Source organism: Erythrolamprus reginae, chromosome 1 (genome assembly GCF_031021105.1).
Source record: "Erythrolamprus reginae isolate rEryReg1 chromosome 1, rEryReg1.hap1, whole genome shotgun sequence".
Classification (NCBI taxonomy): domain Eukaryota; kingdom Metazoa; phylum Chordata; class Lepidosauria; order Squamata; family Dipsadidae; genus Erythrolamprus; species Erythrolamprus reginae.
This window is the reverse complement of record NC_091950.1, coordinates 315,486,699-315,508,126: the sequence shown is the minus strand read 5'-3', so window position 1 is coordinate 315,508,126 and position 21,428 is coordinate 315,486,699. Positions and strand designations below refer to the sequence as shown.

General features: G+C 39.0%; 1 protein-coding gene across 6 annotated transcripts in view; it reads right to left on the bottom strand.

Moving 5' to 3' along the window:
• The window catches only part of ECT2L (epithelial cell transforming 2 like), a 72,544-nt gene that overhangs the window by 36,530 nt on the left and 14,586 nt on the right, over nt 1-21,428 (bottom strand). For 3 of the 6 annotated variants that reach the window (XM_070733611.1, XM_070733613.1, XM_070733615.1), the window contains 7 exons: nt 19,427-19,515; nt 17,139-17,277; nt 14,832-15,000; nt 12,972-13,100; nt 9,885-9,977; nt 3,098-3,280; nt 1,333-1,436 (listed from right to left, as the gene is read on the bottom strand). In XM_070733611.1, the coding sequence (XP_070589712.1) occupies nt 1,333-1,436; nt 3,098-3,280; nt 9,885-9,977; nt 12,972-13,100; nt 14,832-15,000; nt 17,139-17,277; nt 19,427-19,515 (906 nt within the window). The remainder of the gene's footprint in view (nt 1-1,332; nt 1,437-3,097; nt 3,281-9,884; nt 9,978-12,971; nt 13,101-14,831; nt 15,001-17,138; nt 17,278-19,426; nt 19,516-21,428) is intronic. The other 3 variants (XM_070733612.1, XM_070733616.1, XM_070733614.1) reach the window with 2 other exon arrangements.

Genomic DNA, 21,428 nt, shown 5'->3' with positions numbered 1-21,428 from the left:
ACACATGACATTAACAAAATGATCAGGCTGATACTTCATTGTCACATGCTAAGAATAGAGGCTATCACACACAGGCAGATAGATGCAGAAGATATGGCAAAACACATGGCAGATTAACTTCATTCAGCTGCTTAAGAAAGCTTCCTTTGTAGCAGCCTCCTCCTTTGCAATAGGATACTGGTGACAATTTGTTCTCAAAGCAACAACATTTGATAGCAACTGTAACAGGGGATTCACCTGTTTTAAAGGTGAAATGTATTCACCATTACAAAAGCCCAGGGATAGGAAAGTGCTTTTTGGTTGGTTGCTCAATAAAGAGAATTCTTCATTAACTAAATTAAATTAAAACTATTTACATTGTGTCAAAATATAGAACTCCTAGCATTTTTAACCTATTTCCTGTGTATCACTGCGTGAATCTTAAGTTGTGGGAGACGTACTCTTCAGCTATTGTCTAATAGTTATGTGCAAAAAAAAAAAAGGAAGACACCATACTGGAGCAGGAAGCATAATTTCAATCTTCTATTATACATTTCTGTGTGAGATCGAATTATGAAAATATTCATACTAAATATTTATATAAGTAAAATTAATGAAAATGAATGAAAATTGATGAAATATATTAATGGAAGATAAGTTGAATTTGATAAGCACTTTGAAAATATAGTTAAGTATATAGGTGAATTCATTAAGTGATTGAATAAGATTTAACAAAATGTAGAAGTGCAGATTTGGATTATTACTTGTTGTGTTTAGAACTAAGTTAAAGATGTTTGGAAGTAAACAATTAGACAATATCAAAGGGACATGAGAAAACTTTGAAATTGGCTTGTTCTTTTAGCAAGTAACAATTAACAAGTAATAATAAGTTAATTCACAGAGGGATTTATTCCATGTATTGTTTCTTGTATCTTAGATATGATCCCACATATCTAAGATGCAAGAAACAGTAGGGCTACAGAGATTACAATGGTGTGGCCATTTTAGTGATAGTTTATGCATAGAACCAGGGTTTTAGCTCCTAATTTTCAGGACTAGCACAAAATATTATTACCCTGCTTCCTCAGCAATGAGAAGCACCCACAACATTGTCCTAATGCAGTGTTCCCCAACCTTGGCAACTTGAAGATATCTGGACTTCAACTCCCAGAATTCCCCAGCCAGCATTCTCTGGCTGGGGAATTCTGGGAGTTGAAGTCCAAATATCTTCAAGTTGCCAAGGTTGGGGAACACTGTCCTAATGGAAGGACTCCAATTAAGCCCTGAAGTCAAAACTGATGCCATTGCAACTTATTATTAATATATAATATTTTAAAAGATTACACATCATACGTGGTTTCCTCTTGATAGTTCAACTAATCCATTAGCCAAAATCTGGATTATTCCTTCATTGTCTTGAATATTGGACCAACTCATAGTGTTAAACATAATTTGACCTGTGTATGAAATATTAGTTACTTTAACGTGTCAAACTTACAAGGTTGCTAATTGTCATTACATAGTTTAATTTAAATAGGAAATTCCATTTTAAAATAGATTATTTTGCATATTCTGATTACCCAGTTATTTGTGTGTGTACATACACTGATCCAGACTTAGAGACTTAACTGGTAGCATCTATCAAATCTAGCTGATTACCCACAGCCACAAGTAAAGAGTATTAACCCTAATAAGTATTTGAATAGGAGTCAAACTCAGTAATGAGGTTTTACAAATAGAGAGCCATTTTGCAATAGTAATTAACATAACTAGGTTAGAAAACAGAAAACTGGGTTTAGGTCCCATCTTAAGCATGAAGCCAGTTGGCTGTACTTGGGTTAGTCCTTCTTTCTCACCCCTAAGAAAAATGCAAGGGCAAAAATCTTGCCAATAAAATTGCAGGGACATTTCCAGACCATCACCAGGAGTCAACAATGACTTGAAGGCATACAAGCATCCACAAATACACAACACGAAAAAAAAAAATCCACATCTATAAGGTGCAGCCCAGGCCAAAAAACATCATATATCTTTATAGTAAACTGAAAATCGGTTATTATCGATTATCTCCGGGACCGCCTTCTGCCGCACGAATCCCAGCAACCAATTAGGTCCCACAGAGTTGGCCTTCTCCAGGTCCCATTGACTAAACAATGTCGTTTGGCGGGTCCCAGGGGAAGAGCCTTCTCTGTGGCGGCCCCGACCCTCTGGAACCAGCTCCCCCCTGAGATTAGAACTGCCCCCATCCTCCTTGCCTTTCGTAAACTCCTAAAACCCACCTCTGCCGTTAGGCATGGGGGAATTGAGACACCTCCCCTGGGCCTATACAATTAATGTATGGTATGTTTGTGTGTATGTCTGCTTTAATAACAGGGTTTTTTGTAATGTTTTTAAATTGTTAGATTTGTCTTGAATTGTCCCATTGTTGTTCTGAGCCACCCCGAGTCTACGAAGAGGGGCAGCATACAAATCTAATAAATAGATAGATAGATAGATAGATAGATAGATAGATAGATAGATAGATAGATAAATAGATAAATAGATAAATAGATAAACAGATAAACAAATAAACAAATTAAAAAACAAACAAACAAATAAACAAAAAATCATTGCTAAGGTGGGATGCATTTTTTATACTGGAGAAAGGTCTAAAACAGTGATGTTGAACTTATGGCATTTGTGCCACAGGTGGCATGTGGAGCCATATCTGCTAGCATGCAAGCCGTTTCCCTAGGTCAGCTCCAGCGCACATGTGCATGCCAGCCAGATGATTTTCAGCTTGCGAGGAGGCACCGGGAGGATATTTTTGGCCTCCAGAGGGCCGCTGGTGGGGCAGGAGAAGCCCCTGAAGCCTGGGGAGGGTGAAAAACAGGCCTACGAGGCCCACCAGGAAACAGGTTGTTTCCAGCCTTCAGAGGGCCTCTGCACGCACAGTGGAGGCTGTTTTCGCCCTCCCCAGGCATTAAATTATGAATGTGGGCATTCACACATGCATGATAGTGAGCGCACACACACTTTTAGCACCTGAGGGGGAAAAGGTTTATCCTCACTGGTCTAAAATGTCCAATGGAATTCTTATTTCAGATATAACATAGAGGACCATAATGAGAAAAATTACCAAAGATTTTGCCAACCACGTTCTTTTGCAAATCAAAAAAATACGGACTCAGCTTTTCCCTGACAACATCCAGTGTCTCTTCCAGCAGCTCGGTGAATCTGAGCCATGTTTGCAGTTTTACTTCAGTGAGGTAGAGAAACGGAGGAGAGCTCTCTTTTCGATTTCCCAGCCATTCACTGAGGACTGCAATAAAAGAAAAGTCATTTTCCTTATCCACCAGCCTCTCCACTACCTCCCCCCGCCCCCACAAAACAGAATTAGCTAAGATGTGGATAACATCAACATGGCATCAAATAACAAATTGCTGGTTCCATTTTATGTATTGAAAAACCCTGGAAAATAAAGCAAAGCTGCGTATTAATGTTGTAGTGGGTCACGGTGGCATGGTGGGTCATGAGGTTAGAACACTGGTTGATGGTCAACATCTCATGTTTGAGACCTGTTGCTGCTGCAAGACAGGGTGAGCTCCTGCTACTCGCTGCAGCTCCCCACCAGTCCAGTGATTCAAAAATGGTGATAGTAAGTAGGTGAATGGGTATATCACTTTGATGGGCAACATCACCAAGACACAAAATGAGTCTCTAACTGGGCACCCACTGTGCAATGATGATGTCACTGGAAAATACTTTTGCTACTGAAACACTACGACATAAAAGTATTAGTATTAATGATGTAGTTAAATTTGTTTCTCTTTCCTCCAAATTCCCATTCAAAAGCTGTTGCTTGGACTGCTTGCAAGTTGATAGCATGTGGAATCTTATATGCATATATAGACAACATTGTTTTACAATGGCATCTTACAGTGCATCCAGCAATTTCAATTGTCTTCTTAGTATTGCTAAGAAGATCTAGAAGAACCTGCTGCTGCCTGTTTAGATTCTTTTAGGATCCCATCACAAAATGCCATTTGCATCTGTTTATTGTGCCGAGTTAGATCACTGATCCTTAAACTTGATATTTTATTTATTTATTTATTTATTTATTTATTTAGTTAGTTAGTTAGTTAGTTAGTTAGTTAGTTAGTTAGTTAGTTAGTTAGTTAAGCATGCATTGGTAATATGCATAGATATAACATTGGCACTTCAGATCACAGAGAAGGAGAGGAAGGTAGTGCTTTTTACTTTTTGCATTTTGCATTTTTTCAATTCAAGGAGAAGTGGCAGATATAACTGGATGTAAGAGACAAAGGGAAGGATAAAAAGCAGGAAAAAGCCATTTTAATTTGCACTTCAGATCACAGAGAAGGAGAGGAAGGTAGTGCTTTTTACTTTTTGCATTTTGCATTTTTTCAATTCAAGGAGAAGGGGCAGATATAACTGGCTGTAAGAGACAAAGGGAAGGATAAAAAACAGGAAAAAGCCATTTTAATTTGCACTTCAGATCACAGAGAAGGAGAGGAAGGTAGTGCTTTTTACTTTTTGCATTTTGCATTTTTTCAATTCAAGGAGAAGGGGCAGATATAACTGGCTGTAAGACACTCATATAACTATAAACCAAATCAGCAAAGTTTGGTAGCAATAGGGGTTGTGGATTTTCTTGCTAAGTACTTGTATTTCAATACATTGTTAAGATGACTGGCTTGGTGCAGTGTAACACTTGTTTGGCTGTTGTCTTCCATAGTACCTTGTGGAACTTGGGGTACTGCCCTCTTTGCATTAGGACATCTAGGTTAGATGGCGAGATCTCTAGATTGCAATCCTTAGTTTGTAGCTTGCAGTCAGAAGTGGAAAGATTGTCCCAGCCACGTGCTGTAATGCAGCCATGTGTCCAGCCTCCACTTCCACAGCGCCCCCCGAGGAGGAGGGCTGTGTGGACAACTGTCGGTTCAGGAAGATTGCGTGCAGTTGAGCAAAAACATAGCAATTTTGGTCTCTCTGTATCCAATTCCTATAATGTTCTTGCGGATTTAAATAGTAAGGATGTTGGAGATATTAGCAAGGCCCCTCAGGCAGAGAATGAGGGGATATTCAAAGGGGAAGTTGTCGTAAATGTCACCAAACCATCAAGTGCAGTTAGTAGAAATAAAAAGAGGACACATTTTCTTGTGGGTGATTCGACTGTTAGAGGTGTTGATTTGGGACAGAGTAAGGACGTGGTGAAGGTGCTGAGGTGTCTCCCAGGGGCCACTGCCAGCAGGGACAGGAGGCGGATTACAAACATTGTCAAGGCTGTGAGTAAAGGTAATAACATTGATGTGGTGGTGCATCTTGGCACAAATGATTTGTCCCAGAGAAATGTCAATGTAGTAAAAAGAGATTTTCAATGTCTAAGTGTGGAGCTGGGTAAAATAACAGATTCAGTGACTTTCTCAGAGGTGTTACCGGTTTGTGGCCAAGAGGATAAAACAACGTGTATCAGAGAGTTTAATGTGTGGTTAAGGCAGTGGTGTAAAGCTGAAGGTTTTGGCTAGGTAAGTCATGATGTCAGTAGGTGGTCTAATAGGGAGTTGTTTAAGAGGGATGGTTTGCATCCATCATACAGAGGTACCCAGGTACCGCTATGGTTTAGCAATGATGTAAGGGCTATAGTCAATGAAAAAAAGGCTGCCTATAGGAGGTATAAAGAGTCTGGAAGTATAGCTGATAGGGAGGTGTATAAAATGAGACAGAAGGAGGCGAAACAGATAATATATGCTGCTAAAGCCTCAAAAGAGGAAGAAATTGCCAAATCTGTAAAGAAGGGGGATAAAACCTTCTTCAGATATATTAGTGATAAGAAGAAGAAAAACTGCAGCATCACGAAGCTTAGTACCGGGAATAATACATGAATTAATGGGAATAAGAAGATCGCTGACCATTTCAATAGCTACTTCTGTTCAGTTTTCTCAAAAGACACCTTACAAAATAATACTATAGAGGGATGTAGCATTGCTTCCAGCTGTACGGATTCAGCTCCCGTGATCTTAGAAGCCGATGTCTTAGAAGAACTTGAACGATTAAAGATAAATAAGGCAATGGGTCCAGATGGCATCCACCCCAGAGTTCTTAAAGAACTCAGATCTGTCATTGCTACCCCCCTGACTGATTTGTTTAACCAATCCTTGTTAACAGGAGATGTTCCTGAGGATTGGAGAATGGCCAGTGTTGTGCCTATCCACAAGAAGGGCAGTAGAGAAGAAGCTGGTAACTACAGGCCAGTTAGCTTGACATCAGTTGTAGTTAAAATGATGGAGACTCTACTCAAAAAGAGGATAAATCAGCACCTAAAAACCAATAACTTATTGGACCCAAATCAGCATGGCTTTACTGAAGGCAAATCATGTCAGACTAATCTCATTGATTTCTTTGACTATGTCACAAAGGTGTTGCCGTGGATATTGCCTACCTGGACTTCAGCAAAGCCTTTGATACGGTTCCAGATAAAGAGCTGATAGATAAATTAGTGAAGATTGGACTTAATCCCTGGATAGTTCAATGGATTTGCAGCTGGCTGAAGCGTAGACATCAGAGAGTTATTGTTAATGGAGAGTATTCTGAGCAGAGTCAGGTTACAAGCGGTGTGCCACAAGGGTCTGTTCTGGGTCCTATTCTTTTTAATATGTTTGTGAGTGACATAGGGGAAGGTTTGGTAGGGAAGGTTTGCCTATTTGCCGATGACTCTCAAGTATGCAATAGGGTTGATATTCCTGGAGGCGTCTGTAATATGGTAAATTTATTTATTTATTTATTTTATTTATTATTTAGATTTGTATGCCGCCCCTCTCCGAAGACTCGGGGCGGCTCACAACAGAATAGAACAAATCATAAATAATCAGAAAACTTTAAAATTTATACAAGCTTTAAAAGAACCCCATAAACTAACAGACGCACACACAAACATACCTTGCATAAATTAAACATGCCCGGGGGAGGTGTTTCAGTTCCCCCATGCCTGACGGCAGAGGTGGGTTTTAAGGAGTTTACGGAAGGCAGGGAGAGTAGGGGCAGTTCTAATCTCTGGGGGGAGTTGGTTCCAGAGAGTCGGTGCCGCCACAGAGAAGGCTCTTCCCCTGGGGCCCGCCAACCGACATTGTTTAGTTGACGGGACCCGGAGAAGGCCCACTCTGTGGGACCTGATTGGTCGCTGGGATTCGTGCGGCAGTAGGCGGTCTCGGAGATATTCTGGTCCAGTGCCATGAAGGGCTTTAAAGGTCATAACCAACACTTTGAATTGTGACCGGAAATTGATCGGCAGCCAATGCAGACTGCGGAGTGATGGTGAAACATGGGCATACCTAGGTAAGCCCATGACTGCTCTCGCAGCTGCATTCTGCACGATCTGAAGTTTTAGCTTTACTAGATAAATGGTCAAAGCAATGGAAACTGCAGTTTAATGTTTCCAAATGTAAAATAATGCACTTGGGGAAAAGGAATCCTCAATCTGAGTATTGTTTTGGCAGTTCTGTGTTAGCAAATACTTCAAAAGAAAAGGATTTAGGGGTAGTGATTTCTGACAGTCTCAAAATGGGTGAAAAGTGCAGTCAGGCGGTAGGGAAAGCAAGTAGGATGCTTGGCTGCATAGCTAGAGGTATAACAACAGGAAGAGGGAGATTATGATCCCGCTATATAGAATGCTGGTGAGACCACATTTGGAATACTGTGTTCAGTTCTGGAGACCTCACCTGCAAAAAGATATTGACAAAATTGAACGGGTCCAAAGATGGGCTACAAGAATGGTGGAAGGTCTTAAGTATAAAATGTATCAGGAAAGACTTAATGAACTCAATCTGTATAGTCTGGGGGACAGAAGGAAAAGGGGGGACATGATCGAAACATTTAAATATATTAAAGGGTTAAATAAGGTCCAGGAGGGAAGTGTTTTTAATAGGAAAGTGAACACAAGAACAAGGGGACACAATCTGAAGTTAGTTGGGGGAAAGATCAAAAGCAACATGAGAAAATATTATTTTACTGAAAGAGTAGTAGATCCTTGGAACAAACTTCCAGCAGATGTGGTTGGTAAATCCACAGTAACTGAATTTAAACATGCCTGGGATAAACATATATCCATCCTAAGATAAAATACAGAAAATAGTATAAGGGCAGACTAGATGGACCACGGGGTCTTTTTCTGCCGTCAGACTTCTATGTTTCTATGTTTCTATGTTTCTATCAGATGAGAACTGATAAGAGGGAACATGAGGACAGGGATGGTAGACACGCTGGTACATTTTTGCATAACCCTTACTGACCTCTCAGGAATTGGGTGAGGTCAACAATGGACAGTCTAAGGGTAAAGTTTTGGGGGTTTGGTGACAAAACCATAGAGTCAGGTAGTTAGTTCCAGGCATTAACCCTTCCGTTCCTAAAGTCTTATTTTCTACAGTCAAGTTTGGAGTGGTTCATTTTGAGTTTGTATCTGTTATGTGCTCGTGTATTGTTATAGTTGAAAGCTGAAGTGGTCATTGACAGGAAGGATGTTGTAGCAGATAACTTTATGAGGTATGCTTTGGTTGTGCTGAAGGCGACATAGTTCTAAGCTTTCTAAGCCCAAGATTTCAAGTCTGGTTGTGCGAGGTATTCTGTTGCGTGTAGTAGAGGGCTCTTCTCCTACAGTATCTCTGGACACTTTCTAATGTCTTTATGTCCAATATGCAGTGTGGGTTCTGGCAAATGTTTTGTATGCTCTGGTTAGTAGTGTGATATTACTGGAGAAGAAGCTACGTAACATTAGGTGAACAACTTTTGAAGCCTTTTTGGCAATGTTGTTGCAGTGGGCTTTGGCACTTAGGTCAATTGATATGAATATTCCAAGGACTTTGACAGAGTAAGAGTCATCTGCAAGGTCTTCTCTATTCTGCTTGTATTTGGTGCTCTGATTCTTTTTGCCATGGGTTCAGTCATGCATTCATTTAGGGTCCAGTTAATGAGAGGTAGAATGACATCTCCAAGAAAGATAAGGGTATATGGGCAGGAGGTTGCCCACGTTACCAGTAAGGTTAATTTGTTCCCATGTGTTATTTGGTAATCTGGAGATCTGTAACAAAGTAGGAAGTGGAGTGTGGTATTTAAGGACAGATTGCAGACAATAGTTTCAGGAAAGGTGAGATCCTGTGTAACTTGGATAATTTTTAGGTTTCGTGTCTTTTTGTAGAATATAGCTACTCTGCTTCCTTTGTGGGTTTCACAGTCGAACAAGGTAGTTTCTTGCTATGATGATGGAGTCAGGGAGGGATGCGCTTAGCCATGTTTCTCAGACAAAAATAATATCGTAGTTGTCAGTACAGTAGTACCTCTAGATACGAGCTGCTCCACATGCGAGTATTCCAAGTTACGAGCCGCAATGCGAGCGAAATTTCTGTTCAACACCCTAGCTCAAATTCGGGATACGAGCCGAGCTTCCACTAGGTGGCGCAAGAATCTCCTTGCTTCCAGTTATCTCGGCGTGAAAAACAAAGTCTAAAGACATTCGTTCGAGATGCGAGTTGATCGAGTTACGAGCTCGGGTCTGGAACGAATTAAACTTGTATGTCGAGGTACCACTGTATTTAGAGGAGGAGGAATTCGGGCATTTTATTAACTATGCTTCTTTCATTGATTAGTTTGCATTTGAGATTACTATTGGATTGGATTGAGGAAAAAGGGGGCACATATGTCAGTTTCTGATCGACAATATTTCTTTGGCAGAAAATATCATTAGCAATCACATCGGCTAATCTAAGATATATGCATATTAATTCTGCTGAGGTTCTGCCTGGGCCCATCAAGTTTGAGGAAAATAAGATGAGATACAGCTGATTTAAAACATGGCCAGCAGTCAAATATTTGATGTACAGCTTTCTAAATATGTAGGAATTTTCTCCACCTACTGTGTTGATAAGACCCGGTAGCTATTCCCGTAGGAGACCTGAAGAATGCTCCAGTTAGATGAGTCAGCTGTGAAAGGATCTCTTTTCCTGCCTCTGAAAATGATTAAAGTAATCCTTTAGTATTTGAGGATAAGATGTTATTTGTTAGCTAAGAGAAGGTAAAGAGATTAGGAAATTGTTTACTGTCTATTTGCCATGAAGAAGGTAAGGGGGCATTTTCTTAGGGAGAAAGTTTCCCCCTTTATACATTTATTTTCTTACATTTTAAAAATCTTTATTATGTTTTATTGTTTAACTCAAACTTTTAATAAACATTTTTTGAAAAAATGCAGAACATAGTAATTGCAACCATAAATTAAACATCAAGCTAATAATCCTAAAATAAACATCAAGCTAATCAAGGAGAGAAGGAACTTAGAACTAAGAAGAAATTTCCTGACAGTTAGAACCATTAAAATGGAACAACTTGCCTCCAGAAGTTGTAAATCAGATGTGTCAAACTCACAGCCAGCAGGCCGGATGCATCGCACACTGGGCATGCCCACGCAAAGTGGGGGGAGTCATATCATGTCACGTGCTGATGACGTGAGTTTGACACCCTGTTGTAAATTCTCCAACATTGGACGTTTTCAAGAAGACACTAGATAACCATTTGTCTGAAATGGTATAGGGTTTTCTTCCTGATTGTCATTGTTAATGCAACAAAATTGTCATTGACAATGAAAGTCATGTGACACCCAGAGACCAGTCCCAACACACATAACAATCAAATTGTCTTTCGCAAATTACTCAAGATCCACCTTTGTCGCCAGGCATGGGGGAACTGAGACATCCTCCCCCAGGCTTTTATATTTTATGTTTGGTATGTATGTGTTGTATGGTTTTAAATTGCTGGGGTTTTAGAGATGTTTTATTTTAATATTAGATTTGTTTCACTGTTATATTGTTTCTATTGCTGTTGTGAGCCGCCCCGAGTCTTCGGAGAGGGGCGGCATACAAATCTAATTAATAATAATAATAATAATAATAATAATAATAATAATAATAACAACAACAACAATCCAAAATAAAATAAAATAAAAATGCCCCACCCACCACAAATTCCCCACCCTGAACCATCCAAACATCTACACAACAGACCAAGCAATACTGTCCAACAGCTCACTCATGGTGACCCTTTAGTTCATTGTTAAGTGCAAGTATAGGTCTGGGATAAAAACTATTCAGGAAACGTGTGGTCTGAATTTTAGTTGTTCTGTATCATCAGCCTAAGAGTGGATGAATGTAGTTTCCTGGAGATAGATGCTCTATGTTGAGCAATCAGTAGTCCACAAGAATTGTGGTGTTACTTTTTCCTCAGTTTAATTTTACTGCCTCTCTGAAAGATTAAGACGAAGGAGTTCTATCCCTGATCCAATTAATGTGATGTCACAGCATTGCTACCAGAGGTGGGTTTCTCACAGTTTGGACCAATTGCCCAACTGAGCCGCCCCGAGTCTTCGGAGAGGGGCGGCATACAAATCTAATAAATTGAATTGAAATTGAATTGAATTGGTAGCAACCCGCTGATCAATACTGGTCTGTGGGCAGTACCATCTTTTGGGGAGGGGTTTCCTTCTGCGCATGTGCACAAAGATTTTTACTACTGCACATGCCTCGCCATTTTGTTTTCAGCTTTTAAAAACAAATCAGGGTATCTTGCACTGTACATGCGCCCATGTGGCATATGAGGGAGAGAACCAGCAGCAAGGTAAGTTGGAATCCACCCCAATTGCTACCCCTTCTGGAATAGATTCACTATGACCTAATGGTACTATGGCCATGGGAATGGGGAATCACTCAGAATAATGTTCCCAATCAGTGTGTGCATTGTGCTTTCTCTTCACTCTTCATATTTTACTACCTTTTTATAATACTGTGATAATAATATTGTATGGAGATGAGCCGGTGAGATGAGCCTACAATGGCCGGTGAATAATATTTTATTATTTCACAGGGTGATAAAGACTCTTTGCGAGACATTCTATAAATAAATGGAGAAGACTTCTTTATTTTGTAGTCGGAAAGTGAAAAGCCACAGAAATAATATTTTAGTCTTTGGCCCTTGGACCAATTCACAGGGTCTTTGGCTCTTGACTCTTGAAGACCAATTCTTATACACCTGAGGATATTGCTAGGAGAATATTGCTAGGTGAAGCTAAATTAAATGAAGTTATACTCAAAGGTATTGGAAGGAGGGGATTTGGTGATTCCAAAACAATCATACTTACACAGATACACACACACGCACACAAGCTTTGGGGCTTCAATCATAGAAACATAGAAACATAGAAGACTGACGGCAGAAAAAGACCTCATGATTCATTTAGTCTGCCCTTATACTATTTTCTGTATTTTATCTTAGGATGGATATATGTTTATCCCAGGCATGTTTAAATTCAGTTACTGTGGATTTACCAACCACGTCTGCTGGAAGTTTGTTCCAAGGATCTACTACTCTTTCAGTAAAATAATATTTTCTCATGTTGCTTTTGATCTTTCCCCCAACTAACTTCAGATTGTGCCCCCTTGTTCTTGTGTTCACTTTCCTATTAAAAACACTGCCCTCCTGGACCTTATTTAACCCTTTAACATATTTAAATGTTTCAATCATGTCCCCCCTTTTCCTTCTGTCCTCCAGACTATACAGATTGAGTTCATTAAGTCTTTCCTGATACGTTTTATGCTTAAGACCTTCCACCATTCTTGTACCCCGTTCAATCACATGGTTACAGCCAACATCCTGACTTTTTGATCAATGTAGGTCCCTGATTATGTTTGTACTGTGGAAATGACTTGAAAGCATGAGTAAGTGGTGATAACACCCACTTTCTGACTAATATCTAAAAGGTACAACCCAAAGGAAAAGGGTTTTGAAAGGAAGAAGCAAAACCACGCATGGCTTGTGGCCACGTAATTAATCGTTGCATAACACACGGTAGTTCCTTTGAATCCCCAACCAAATCAAAGGAGTTTCCAGTTTGATTAGCTCTATTGTAAACAAAGGGAAAGGTGCCAATTTTTTTCTGGGTGGCAAGTTGGACTGACCTGAAGCTGCCAGAGGAACAAAGAGGTCTATGCTTCCACCTTCTTCTGGAGAGATAATGAAACTTTTTAAGCGCTTCCAAAATTCTCTCACCTCGGGTTTAAGAAGATTTGGGATATTGATTTTGTAACCTAAATAAAATTAAGCAAAGGATGCAGTTAAGGTGAATGGAAAATATTCAGGATCTCAGATGTCTTGAACTGCAAAAAGGTTCTACTACTATACCTCATCAGGAAGTATTGATCAATTCAGTTTTTCCCCTTTAGAAGACGTATACGTAAAATGCCAGACTCTGATTTTGCTACCTTTACTCTTCAGATAACTCCTATGGCTATTATTTTTTAAGAAGTTGTAAGATTGACACACGTCATTCATACTAATTGTTGGAGCCTATCTCTTAACTTTAGAGCTGCAATAATATTTTCCAAATGTAGGAAATGTGTAAGAATTGTCCTGCTTCCCACTTCCTGCTCCCTTTTTGTATATGTTTTTAGATTCTAATCAAACTGAGGCAGGAACCAGCAAAATGTTTCTTCCTTTGCAAATTGCCATCTGCATTGATGAGGATACATGAAGATTATCCCAGAGTTCAGGGCAAGGATATCATGCCCTGCTAGTATGAGATATAAGAATTTTGAAAAATTTTAAATCTTGGGCTGGCAGGGGGGAAAAAATCGTTGTGCTTTCTTGTTGTCTGATACTCTCTTTCTGTTCTTCTTTTCCAAATATTCTTTTATTCTAGCAGGATCTCTATTTTTTAAAAAAACACTTCACATTTAATAAAGCTAATAAAAGACTGAGGAAAGATAATTACATGAAATATTGTTTGTATTTTTCCTAAGTAAAGAAGTATGCCTTATATTGAACAATGGGAGCAAATCAAGTTACTGGGAAGTGAAGAAATAAATACATTTTTATGACCACTACATGCTATCAAATACAACTCGCTATACTTTATGGTCTTTAAATGTCAGTGGTGCATGAGAAAATTAGAGAAATTTTATTAGGCCAAGTCCAAAATAATTAAGTTTTACACTCAGAAGATCATATAATTTCTTAATTAAGAAAAACAACAACAAAAATGATGTAAGAAGGGAAATTTATCACCTTGAAATTTCCATTTCAAGTATTGATCAGGTCTAAGTCTGCTTAGCATTTTGAGATCAACCAAGATCACTAGCCCTTAATGGAACTGAAACAAAGAACACCCATAGTTTCCTAATAAAATTTTCAATTTGGTCATTTTCAGATCTGATTTGGTTTCCTATTCCTCCATTCCCTAATCAATTTTCCGTTTTCTCCAGTATCTTTCCAACAGAAATGTTTTTAAAATCTACACTTGATTACTTCTATACTCTCATAAGAACATAAGAACATAAGAAGAGCCATGCTGAATCAGGCCAAAGCCCATCGAGTCCAGCATTCTGTGTCACAAAGTGGCCACCAATTGTACATGGGGATCTTGAGCAGAAAGAGAAGGCAAAACCCTCCCTTTCCCCTGACCCCCAACAAATGGTACTGGAGGGAATCCTGCCTTCCTCAACCTACATAGAGGCGGCACATGGACATACTTGCAATAACTCTTCATGGATATATTTGTAGTTTAGGATTTTTGTTGTTGCTGTTGGTAATTTAAAAATATTTCAACAATAATATTTTATATAGTTATCTTTTTTCTGAAAGAGGTTTGTTTTTCACAATCAGCTAGAAAACAGGTAAATCAGTATAGCTTGCAATATGTCTCCCAACAACTCAGTCTTAAAGAAATTCACTTTCACATACTTCAATTCTTCTGTGTAAAATTTCAGTACAAAATATCATATCACCCATCCAAGAATCGTATTATTTTATCTTAATCCTACCTTGAAGCAAGTTAATCTCTCCGGAATCTCCACCACTAATTATCCCAATGCTCTTTGCTATTTGGCCATCCAAGGCCCTTTCTACAGAATCAATAAGGCTTTCCAATGTGGTACCAGTATGTTCATACACTACTAGAACCACGCCAAGTTTAACACTCTCCACAACCATCTGAAATAAAATTGGAAGAAAACAACAAGTAAGAACATGGTTTTCAAATTAAAAGTAAACAGTATGGCGAATGAATTCTATCAGTCTACAGACATTCTTGCATTGTGCTATATTTGAAAGTTCTTGTTATTGGATACAATTCATTTGTTTGACTACAAAAGGAAAACATTGAAATTATATTCATAAAATGAATCGCTCATGGAAAAAACAGGGCTGAAAATATAATTGAAATCATCAAATGCAACTTGCTGATATTGGTTCCATTATTAAAGTAATCTTGTTTTCACTTTCATTTTCTGTATTCTGCCTGCCTACAAATTAATTTATCCATTATTCTCATCCATATACTCTGCGTATGTATGTATGTATGTATGTATGTATGTATGTATGTATGTATGTATGTATGTATTTATTTATTATTTTATTTATTTATTTGTTTTATTTATTAATTAATTAGTTGATTAATTTATTTTGATGGCAGTTCCAGATCACTATGCCCAGCAGATTAGTTAAAATTAGTTGATTAGTTGTTTTTAGTAAATTTTCATGTTTTAGAGATATTAGATTTCTTATATATTGTTATATTAATGTTGTATGGTGCCCTGAGTTACCTCAAGAAGGGCAGCATAGAAATCTAATAAATAATAATAAAATAATAATAATAATAATAATAATAATAATAATAATAATAATAATAATAATAATAAAACATCCAGTACAATAAGACTGTTACAAAACCCATCAAAATACTCATCATGGTATCCCTATTCAGTTGGGACTTGATAGAATAATACTGTTTTCACTTGCTTACAAAGAGGTGGGAGCCACACGTTCAATGGAGAGAGATGTTTATAAAATGGGATACTGCTAAGAGATCCTGCCACCGTGTCCAACTTTTACTTCACAAATGGATGAGAGTCTCTAAGTAGACTCTTCCATGATCAATTTGAATGGTCAGATTTCAATTCACCAAACTATCACCCGATATAACATATTTCCCTGAAAATAAGACTCAGTCTTTTTATTATTATTATTATTATTATTATTATTATTATTATTATTATTATTAATATTTTTATCCCCCCCCCTCCGAAGACTTGGAGCGGCTCACAACAACATAGTTTTTTATATTTTTTTCCACCAAAAAAGGGCACTTGGTCTTATTTTCAAGGGGCCTTTCATTGAATCACTTCACTTGTGTGCATTGCCCCCAGCCTCCTTTTTGCTGTCGGAGGTCTCCAGGAACTTCTTCTGTGAACAGCAAGGCTGGCAAAGCTTTCCTGAAGGTCTTTGCAGACGATAACAGAGCTCCAGATTGATCTGGAGTTCTGTTATCAGTTGCAGAGGCCTTCAGGAAAGCCTTGATGGCTGCGAGATAAGTGGGCCGGCAAGGCAAGTGTCAAGATGTGCGAGGCCTGGCTGCAACTGTCCGAAGGTAAGTAGAAGGGCGGCTCCGCCTCTCCCCATCCCCACCCTAGCTTAATTTTTACCCATGCGTCTCATCCCACACTGTGCATTCCAGAGTGGGTGGAGTCTTAATTAGGGTTTATTTTGGGGGTAGGTCTTTATGTTGGACACACACATGTAAATATCAACCTAGGGCTTATTTTCGGGATAGTTCCTTTTCCCCCCCAGGGAAACACAGTAGATAACAACCAATAAGATTGGACAGGGCAGGGCAGAACAGAAGAAAATAGAATTCTTCATTGGCCAAATGTGATTGGACACACAAGGAATTTGTCTTTGGTGCATACGCTCTCAGTGGACATAAAGGAAAAGATACATTTGTCAAGAATCATGAGGTACACACAATGATTGTCATAGGGGTCAAATAAGCAATGAGGAAACCATCAATATTAATAAAAATCTTAAGGATACAAGCAACAGGTTACAGTCATACAGTCATAAGTGGGAGGAGAGGGGTGATAGGAATGATGAGAAAAAAACTAGTAGTAATAGTAGTGCAGACTTACTAAATATTTTGACAGTGTTGAGGGAATTATTTGTATAAATATATCGAACCAGAATTATACTGGTTCGATATATTGGATTCATCGCTTCTCCTTATATGTACAAAAGGGAAGAAGGTATTTCGTTCAGTCCCATGGAGAGGAACGACAGATTCCATCAAGTTTTACCTCATATGCAGGAATGTGGGAAGATATCAAGACCAGGTGTGGATGGAGCGAATGCATCCCATTGGGGTATCCTTGGGAAACCGGCTGACAAAACCTGTGAGACAAGTTGGGGCACGAACTGCTACAAGTAATATTCCTTCTGTACAAATACAAAGTTAATATTACATAATGAAGATTTACGATTATGATGATCAAATGTCACACAAATGGAGTTCTACTTAGAAGTTGGTTTGAGATGGGCACAACTAGAAAATGAACCAATGAATGAATGAACGTTGATCAATCTTATTTCACACTTAACTTTTCAAAACGGTCATTGGCTAAAATTACCACAGAGAAGTCATCTTGCTAGCTGAAGGATCTCATTATTTTCTGGTGATATTATGGATCCTCCCTGAATTTCTAATGCTTTAGTTGGAAAGTTATACTTGTTTAGCAGCAAATTTGCCAAAGATTCCAAAGCCACTCCCCTAATATTTCAGAGGCTGCCTTTCTTTTTAATTATAAGTGAAAAAAGTTGAGCACTCAGCTTCCAAAGGTCATCCTGGGGCTACATCCAGATTGAAGTCTCCCTTTAATATTACACTAGCAGATTTCCTCTCCTGCAACAGGATTTCCCCTGATGTCATCTCCCCCAACCCTTCACAATTGTGTGAAGGCAACGTATTTGTTCAGGAAACTTCAAGTCTTTCTGTTCCACTAGCAGACAGAAACAGACGAGATACTACGCCATGTACTGTTACCAGTTCTTCCTTTGCTGAATCTCAAAAATAGGGTTCAGAAAGTCATACCACACTATTTTCTCTTGGTCACCAACTGGAAGCAGAAATTCAAAGGCAAATGTTTGTATGCTAATTTTCTCAGTCTTGGCAACTTTAAGATGTGTTACCTGCAACTCACAGAATCCCCCAGCCTGCTGCATATAAATCTCCATAGCACAGTGCTTCTCAAATAGAGGGGCGAGACCCCCCCGGGGGAGGCACAGAGCCATGTCAGGGGGAGGTTGCGTGACCCGAAAATATGTGCTTTTTTTGCCGCAGGGAGTAGGGGGACACCATGGAAAAATATTTAACAGGGATGAAAAGAAAGGAGGAGAGAGAGATTTATTTATTTATTGGATTTGTATTCCGTCCCTCTCCGAGGACCCGGGGCAGTGGAGATGGAGATAATGAGACAAACGAGTCTGCGGAGAGGGGCGGCATACAAATCTAACTAATTAAATAAATAAATAAATAAATAAATGTGCTTAGTTGACACCTATGATAATCATTAAGTGTTGTACCACGTGATTCTTGACAAATGTATCTTTTTCTTTTATGTACACTGAGACCTTATGCACCAAGACAAATTCCTTGGCCAATAAAGAATCCACACTTGGCCAATAAAGAATTCTATTCTATATACTAAGACAAGGAAATATGATGAAGCGTATGTAGCGCTTGGCTTCACTGTGACTATGGTGGGAGACGAGGAAAGACTGGTATGTTTACTGAGTCTAAAAATGTTGGCAGCGTTCAGCATGAAGCCAAATAAATCAAGGTCTCACTTAAACACATTACACCCGAATCATGATAAGTTTTTGCAGCAAAAATGTGCCAAATATTACAAACAATCATCCCAGCGAAGAGTTTGGTGTGTATGCAAAATGTTTATCTTTTCCTGGGGAGAAGGAGGGTTGTAACAGAAAATAATTGAGAAAAACTGCCACAGCGGCACCCATGGACAAAAGATATCCCAGAGATATTTCTTGGCTATTTATGCCAGAACAGATTAGCTGTGGCACAGTGAACAGAGGTCCTACCATGACCCCATCATAAGGCAATTAATCAATTAGAACCCAAAGCAAGCAATTTTTCTCTCTTAGACTGGACATTGTATCCTATACATAATTTGCAACACAAAACTTGGATGCCGCCAGAGGAAGGAAAGACAAGGAACAGAGGGAAGGGGAGAGGACAAAGGGAGGAAACATGTTTTTCCTCCTTTCCCTTAGGGAGGGCACAACTATATACAGATATCTTCAAAGTTTACAGCTTTTAAGGAATACAGCAGCCAAGCAGATGTCAGGGAAACACTGCTACAACCTATATATAGCTCTACTGTATTGTCAAACTCACGTGTTGCAAGGGAACTCTGCTTTGGCCCCAAGGCAGGGGGAATTTTTTCTTTATTTTTCAATGGTGAACAAGATAGGACAAGATTCCCTTCTATCTCTAGCTCTGAACCCTGATAGAAACCTTTGTTTCATTCCATATGCAGAAGCGACCTTAATTTGAAAAGGCATTTACCTTTCTGGCAGAGATTCTCCAGATGACAAGATTAGCGGCTTCTCAGCTTCTAGTCTGAATCCTGATGCAGATTTATTCTGTTGATATATCTGTTTTCAAAAGTGGAAAGTACATTTTCAATAAAAGTATTTAGAGAGAGAGAGAGAGATTACATTGCATATCTAAAAGCAGGAGTGTGTTCCAACTTAAGGGGCGTGCATAAGTGCACCAGTGTGCCTTCCGTCCCCTGTCCTAATATCCCTCTTACGTCTATGTTTATGTTTATGAATCCTATTATTACCAATTATTATTCCTTCCGTTTTATTCCTAATGTTTTATCTTTATTCTTCTATTACTACATTCTACTATGATTATATCCTCTGAATCCTACATTATGTATTTGACTAACGAACTAACGAACTAACTAAATAAATAAACAAACAAACAAACAAACAAACTTATCTCGTTGCTGTTTTGCTTCCTCCAGCACCACGTGGCCGCACCGCCTGGCCGCATGCACACTTTGCACACATGTTCATGCACAGTGCAGAAAAACCCCAAAATTAAAATTAAGAATAACCACTGAAAACAAAATGCACAGTGCTAGAAACTTGGCTTCTCTGCATATGCAGAAGATTTTTAAAAAAATTAAAAAGAAAGATGGCAGCGCTCACATACCACCACCGACTGATCTGGTTTGGTGACATCATTGTGATGTCACCAGTCGGTTGCTACCGATTTAATAAATAATTCCCTCAAAGAAATATTAGATTTGTCACTATGTACTGTTTTTGCCATTGTTGTGAGCCGCCCCGAGTCTGCGGAGAGGGGCGGCATATAAATCCAATAAATCTAAATCTAAATCTAACACTGTCAAACTTTTTACTAAGTCTGCACTTCTATTTCTACTAGTTTTTCTCATTATTCCTATCATCTTTTTCCTCCTACTTAGGACTGTATGACTGTAACTTGTTGCTTGTATCCTAAGATTTTTATTAATATTGATTGTTTCTTCATTGCTTATTTGACCCCTATGACAATCATTAAGTGTTGTACCACGTTTCTTGACAAATCTATATTTTCTTTTAAGTACACTGAGAGCATATGCACCAAGACAAATTCCTTGTGTGTCCAATCACACTTGGCCAATAAAGAATTTTATTCTATTCTATTCTGTTGTGTTCTGTTCTATTCTATTCTGTTCTGTTCTGTTCTGTTCTGTTCTATCCAATCCTATCCTATCCTATCCTATCCTATCCTGGCAAACTGATCTGATCTGGGAGGAACCCACTCCTGTCTAAGAGGAACCACAACTCCAAGGATGATAGGTGTATACTTTGGTACACGAGTGTCAAACTTGCGGCGTCACATCGCTGTCACAGGATGTGACTTTTTTCCCCTTTCACGGAGCTGGGGTGGGCATGGCCTGCACATGATGCATCCAACTCGCAGGCCATCAGTTGGACACCCTTGCTCTAGAACAGTGCTTCCAAACCTGTTTTGGAGTATGTGGACATCCATACCCCTAAAAATGGCTAAACTGGGAAACACTGATGTAGAAAAGGCAAGATACTGAAGTGCTAAATTTCTGCAGGAGGTATAGTTAGCCTGCTGAAGGATGAGGAGTAAAGATGACACCATTCATAGATGCAAAGTAGGAAAGAAGGACATCTGCCAAGCTCTGGCCTCCAAACTCAGGTCTTCAGGGAAGGTTTCTCCCCTGTATATTTTTTCCCTTTCATTTTGTCAGCAGCCTCCTCCAAAAAAGGAAAAAATCTACAAGCAACTAGAATCTAGAATTCTTGAAAAAGAAAAGAAAATAAGTTGCTGCATAGTTTGTATCTTGACCTAGGCCAAGGGTCTGCAATCCACAGCTCTGTAGCCGCATGTATCTCTTTCATCCCTCTGCTGCAACTCCGTCACTCAAAATATGCATTACAAACAACCACCAATGTGCAACTTCTACCAGCATATGATTTATTGAGCTTTTCAATCAATTTTTTTTTGGAGTTCAAAATGTTTT